This window comes from Sprattus sprattus (assembly GCF_963457725.1).
Source record: "Sprattus sprattus genome assembly, chromosome: 15".
In the NCBI taxonomy this organism is placed as follows: Eukaryota; Metazoa; Chordata; class Actinopteri; order Clupeiformes; family Clupeidae; genus Sprattus; species Sprattus sprattus.
The window spans coordinates 17,522,113-17,528,696 of record NC_137913.1 but is presented as its reverse complement, the minus strand read 5'-3'; the positions used below and the strand labels follow the sequence as shown (position 1 = coordinate 17,528,696).

At 40.8% G+C, this 6,584-nt stretch overlaps 2 protein-coding genes across 2 annotated transcripts in view; both read left to right on the top strand.

The window, feature by feature from the left end:
- Positions 1-246: 246 nt before the first annotated feature.
- The window catches only part of rsph14 (radial spoke head 14 homolog), a gene marked incomplete at both ends in the record, with an annotated part of 12,479 nt that continues 6,141 nt past the window's right edge, over positions 247-6,584 (top strand). Inside the window, 3 exons of the mRNA XM_080852611.1 lie at positions 247-445; positions 702-804; positions 898-1,016. Coding sequence (XP_080708737.1) covers positions 247-445; positions 702-804; positions 898-1,016 — 421 coding nt within the window. The remainder of the gene's footprint in view (positions 446-701; positions 805-897; positions 1,017-6,584) is intronic.
- LOC308375914 (dematin-like) overlaps positions 2,473-6,584 on the top strand; it is a 34,102-nt gene continuing 29,990 nt past the window's right edge. Inside the window, exon 1 of the mRNA XM_080852132.1 lies at positions 2,473-2,578. The gene's annotated coding sequence lies outside the window, so the exon portion shown is untranslated. The remainder of the gene's footprint in view (positions 2,579-6,584) is intronic.

The following is a 6,584-nucleotide window of genomic DNA, read 5'->3' as shown; positions in this document are numbered from 1 at the left end:
GCATTGTTCCGTTAACAACAGGCTTCATTTAGGAATTTTCCTGATTTCATAATTATGTGAAGGGTATAATTATTCGTGCAACAGTGTAACCGTAAAGTGCTAGTTCTAGTGCTAGCTAACATTAACGTTAAACGTTTGATGAGTTGCCCTTAAAAATGTTAACTAGAGACTACCTTAACGTTAAACATTTTATACTATGTTCTTTTGAAGTTACTGCTAAGGGCTCGGTACTTTTGCCAGAAGAAAATGGGCAGCCCACGGATTTCAGAGCAACTACCCCCGCTTTTAGACTCAACAAAAGCACCAGTAGCTTTCGGGAATCGAGCACTTCCTCGGTTGTCTATAGACTTACAGGACCCTCGGCTATACATACGCCAGAGGGCGCTCGCCGCTCTCTGTGATCTTGTCCACGATCCGGAGCGGGCGTATGAGGCTATTCAAAAAGGTAGGGTAGGTGCACTCAAGTTTGATGTTTGCACTTGTCCACTTTGAAATGTAATCATAATAAAGGTGCTAATCCTAAAATATTAATCTCACTTATATCATTAAAAATATATAGTGCCGTTTAATGTTGAGCTGAGCACTATTTGACAAACAATTTGACGTTAGTAGGCCTATACGCTTATAAATAAAAACACCTGAATGTGAATGTATGAAGTAGTGTTTGGTAAGTTACGGAATGTGGCTGTAATATTTCTCAGACTCTCTGGAGATACTAAAGGTTCTTCTGAAAGATGAGGATGCTGCTGTGAGGACCAAAACCACAGAGGTGCTATACCTACTGGCCACACACAATGTAGGCAGGTGAGTTCTTGTGAGTAACTCATTCATTTGTGGCTGACTTGTTTAATGTTCACAGAACAAACAAAGAACCATTATGTGTTTTTATGTGTGAAGGGAGGCCTTTCTCAGATACGACGTGGTGGGTCCTCTGTCTGATTTGCTCAACGAGCCAGTGGATGCCTGCAGAAGGAACATGCACAGAGCTCTCAAAATGGTGGCCGAATTTCCTGCAGGTCAGTCAGGGAATGTTGTTGGTAGTTCCGGTTGACCCTTTTTTCCATATTTTTGCTCTTGTTCATTGTCCCCCCCCCCCCCCCTCCTTCTCTTATTATCTCTTGTATAAAGTGAATGTCCTAGAACTCTGTTTGGGATGTGCTGATGAGTCTTCTCTGTGTATCACATATTGGTATATGCAGTGCCCTCCACAATTATTGGCATCCCTAATGAATTTGAGCAAAACAGGCTATGAAAAATATGTCTTTGCTGTTTATCCTCTTGGTCTCGCACTCAAAATATTCGCAAAAATCTAACCTTTTCATTGAAGTAAAATTATTGAAAGAAAAAAAAAAACTGTTGACATTAAATAAATATTTTCCCACAAAACATGTGAGCCACCATTATTGGCTCCCCTAGAAAAATCTAATAATTAAAATCTAACGGAAGTATATTGTCATATTTTACAATAGTAGTTGAATTAAATAGTTGAATTGCACGTGTGCTGATTATAAAAACATTGTGTCATTAAAAACCATCATTTGAATTAGATGTTAAATATGTTTTTAAATCACTAATGAAGATTCTTTGTACATTAGCAGCATCCTTCAGTATTCTATTCAGTATCATTCTATTGTTATTAGCTTGAGTTGGTTCATGTGTGACATCTGTGATGCAGCCATTCCAGACTAGTTTCTGTGGCATAAATGCCTAGCCCCTTAAGACATGTAGCTAGTGTTGTTGAGAGACTCTGCCACTACCAACAGAAAGCATATGACCTCAGTTTTTTGAATGAATAAGCATGCGCCAGTGCACTTCACAAGTATAACGAATTCAGGTCAGACTAGCCGTGCATACTGTGCATATGAAAATGTAAAAGTTGCAAGTGACAAGGTCATACAGAGGACCTACTTTGTAGCTTGTTTAAAAACTAGTTTAAATTGAGCCGAAATGTCAGCATAGGCTGGCGTGTGCGCTTAAAATCGCAACGGAGTGCATGATGTCAGGGAGCAAAGAAAAATGCCGATTATCTAAAATGCAATTATGTTTTCTAACTTTCTCACATCCAACTCAGAAATTGCTTTAGTGTTCTCACACGACTCGGGAGTATGGACTGAAAGGAGGCAAAATATTCTGTAAATGGTCGCTGTTTGTCATTATTATTTTTTTTTGTACCCACCACCTAAAAATCAATTTACCGTCACACAAGCCCTGATTTGTTTGTCACCTTCACCAAGGAAATGTGCACTGTCATGTTTATCGGATACCCCCCGGTGTCGAAATGGATTGCGCCAGTGGTCAGCGGCAGGAGGCACGCTGCCGCTATCTGTCTGCACAGCTCGCAATTTGTCAGAACGTACAGACTCACCAGTTCTGGTAAATGCGGGTAGCTGACAGTTAAGTTTTTTTGTGTGGATCTAAAACACGATTACATTTAAATATCTGATTTCAGTCTTATTCAGAAACACACTTGATAGTCGCGCTCCGGATATTAAATGCGAGAGGAGATTAGTCGTCTGGCTGCATCCACGAAAGGTTGAGGTTGACATTTCTGAAGAGTGAAACATTAGGTGTGTGAAAGGTAAGACACTTGACGTTTGTTTATATTCATTTATGTTGTACTTAAAATGTGCGATGAGATGATGGAAAAACCCTTGACTACAGTGATATTTTTGGTATACTGATGTTCAAGCGCCCACGTTATCCTTGGATGCTGACTGGCTGCTTACTGCGATGACCGCGTCGTGTTGCTTCACAAACCTGTCAACGCCAGAACGACTTTATTATGTTGTTAATTCGTGAATTCCCTGACCTAATTAATTGCTCCATGTCGAGGAACCGTAGAGTCTAAAATGTAGTTGATGCCTGGACCATTTAATGCTTAACGGATCTTTTATTACATTTGAGATTATTCTCCAGGGTGATGCGATGATTTTACGTAACACCAGAGGCGAGGGATACAGTCCAGGTCCTATGCTTATGGGATAAGCAACCGCTGGTATATGACTGTCGCTGTAAGGGTATTTGGTGAGCAGGGACAGACGGTATGGTGCAGCGCGCTAATACTCACATTTTAACGAGTCAGGCCCACAGATCTAAATGATGGGTAATGTTTAGTTTGACCTAGAGGTCCTGTACCTGGTCCTGTTTGGACATGTTTGTAAGAAAAAAAAAAGATACGTTTAAACACTGACATCATGACAGGGAAACCATAGATGCAGACAGATTTAGACGCTAGAATTATTTATTAGCCTATGTCATTCAGTTCTGTTTCTGTTAATGACATTGGTAAATTCATGTCCTGTTAACACAGTCAGGGATATTGAAGAATTCCACAGTTGTTTATGCTTGCATGCTGTGGTATGTTTATGTATAGCCTACATAATGTTCAAATGCCAAATTCAAATAGGTATTTCAAAGTTACTATTTGATGTTTTTGTTCCTATGATTGTGTGTATATTTGTTAAGTCCATTCTAGTTAGTGGTTTGAGCTGCGAAATCTAACAAAAGGCTTTTTTTTCTAATTTGTGCTATCTTGACTGAAGTTGGCTTCCCAAAGGAGGCTTAGCATTTGCCTTTGAAGTGTTTCAAAACAACTCAGAATCAGAATTAAGTTACAGAAAGCTCTTCCTTTAATCATACATCCTTGCATTTTATGCACTTCAATCCGGCGGATTCTGTCTGGTCTTCATAGAACTAGATATGCTGTTTTCTTTAGTTTAGACTTAAGTGTCTTCAGTCTAGTCAAATGCAGAAGAGCAATGTGAGGACTAACTATTACAACTGGCCTTTCCTGGTGGAGATGAATAGAGGGTATCAACACTATTGCCAGGAAATGTCACCATAACATACAGTGCCACTTTAAAGTATGTGAACCCCTTGACCATTTAAGCTTTTTCTGTTGTTTTACCATGATTTTTCATTTTTCTTCATCTTCGTCTGATTGTAGACCCATGTACATTTACCCCAGATGCTGCCAGAAAGGTCCGAAACTCTTTAGAGGTGATGTGTGGGTTGACTTTTACCTGATTTATTCTTCTTCTGGTGCTTCTTGGTGATGGTCTTGATGGGCGTCCACTTCTAGGCAGAGATGCGGTCATGTTGAATGCCCTCCATTTCAAAATTATTTGTCTTGGATGGATGGATGGAGCTGGAATCTTTTGGAGATGGTCTTATAGCTTTCCCAAGACTGATGGGCTGTCAGTACCTTCTTCCTGATGTTCTCGGATATCTCGTTTCCTCTCGGCATTGTTGATCTGTGTGGGTACACCTTGGCACTACAGTAGTTTGGTTGGTTTCCTCTCTCTTTTAATCTGTGTTGCCCAAACCTTTCCCTAAGGATGTCTCAGATGATCGGTTTGCTCAATTGACTAATTAATCACCCAAATAAGTTTCACTGAATCTGTTACCTGCTTGACTTTATCAATTCAGCTGGGGGTTCACTTACTTTTGAAATGGACTAATTCCATGTTTCATGTAGTTTTTCGGCTACTCAAACAATTTCCTCTAAACAAGTACATGCAAATGATAAATATAAACCTGACATTACTTCTATGGAAAATTGGTGATGAAAAAAAAATGAAGAATCATGGTAAAACAACAGAAAACTCATAAGTGGTCAAGGGGTTCACATACTTTAAAGTGGCACTGTAGCTCTGATGGGTGAAGAGCTGCGGTAGCACCAGCAAGGCGTTTTACGGAAACTACACGGAATCTCCACAACACTCAACCTCCATAGGGCAAATGATTGATTATACCCAAACTTGACAGGTTATTGGAATTTTTTTAAGGAATTTGACCATGGCAATGAATATGAAAATGACCCAGACAGTGACATTATTGCTCTGTGTGAGTTACAAAACTGGGTCATCATAATTTGATGGCCTTTGATTTCTTAGGTTCTGATTCTGAAACCAGTTGCTAGAAAGGAGAACTCAAGAAGGTTGAGGAAGAAAGGTGCAGTGCCTGAGATTGATGAACTGTTGCCCTTTTTGGTTTACATACTGAACAACCCCCTTTTTCAAACAATGTTTTTATAAATGGTTATTGCAGTTTCATTTCCTGCTACCTGCACTGAGTAGTTCACCTTCTCGTAACCGCTTTAAGCAAAATCATATTTGGCAAATTGGCACCAAACATGTTCCCCCAGAGATCCTTGCTGCGTGTGTTATGAATCAACATTCACCTAATTAGTCGTATGAAATGATGAAGAGGAGCTGACGTCCTCTACTACTGCATTAGTGGGGCATTCACAGAAAATACAGGTCAGTCAGCTATGAGGTGAATCCCTATACTGTCTGTGCCCAGTGAGTGTGAAAACCATTGTACCATCTTACTTTCTGTGTGCTGCGTGAGACATGGTTAGCTCCTTGGGTTTGGTTGTTGTCACATTGTCGTGTGATGATATGCCAGAGGTGTGAGCTGACTCTGAGGTCTGGATCAGTTGGTCACATGCTGTTGGCCATCTGCCTAAAAGACAAACTCCATCTGGGACCTGGTGACTCATTGCTGGTGCTATTAATGGGCATGACCAAATCTGTTAGAGCACAGCAAGTCTATGTGATCGATGTGAATGATTGTAGTTGGGGTGTATTTGTGTTTATGAGAGTGTAATTGTGGTATGGTTGTAAGAGAGAATGATGTCTTTGTCATGGGGGAAGATGGTTTTATCTGTCTTAGCAGCAGGCGTAGTATATTGTTAGGTATGATTGATTTTCAAGAATAATTCAATTATCACCAATTTAGTGGGAAGCTTTGTGTTGTATGAGGGGCTATTGATGTCTGTGGTTGACTTGTTTGTGTATTTTATTGGTTGTGTAATACATCAAACCAAAAACAGAAACTCACTGTATCCCTTAGAGAACTGAAGATCAAAGCTGCATGCAGTTAAAGCATAAGTTCTGTGGCAATGCGGGTTATGCTGACACACACACACACACACACACACACACACACTGACACACACATATGCTCCATCCAACCAGCCTACTCCCCCTTGCCAGCCCCACATCACCACAGCTCCCATGCAGTTGTCATGGCGATAAGATCAAGTTCTTCTGCCTTTTGCGTTTGTTCTAATTTTACTCTATTTTTTTTCTCCCGTTTCTTGTGATGGCATTACATAACGCGGAGCTGCAGTTGAATCTCCTACTATCTCTAAACTGTGACGCGGTAAGTCATGTTCTTTGCGTTTCGGATTTTCTCATCAGTGTCTACCTCATCCTATACCCTCCATGCCCCTGTCACTGAGGAATAAAAAAACAATGCAGGATTCTTAAGCCTGTAGTCTTAAGTCTACAGTTTCCTTACTCAGCTGCCAAGCCTCTTAACCTTGACTTGTTAGTGAGGGAGATTACAAGGGGGGCGGGGGGCAGTTTTAATTGAAATGAGAGCGATACCACTTCAATCTGATAGACAACCCCCCCCCCCCCCCCCCCCCCCCCCCCACCAGCATGACTGGTTGGCAGTGAAAGAGAGAGAGAGAGAGAGAGAGAGAGAGAGAGAGAGAGAGAGAAAGAGAGCTTTGCTCTTGGTAGGTAGCACAGTCTGTGATTTCCTAAACATCAAAGGGCACTTCATTGTGCATA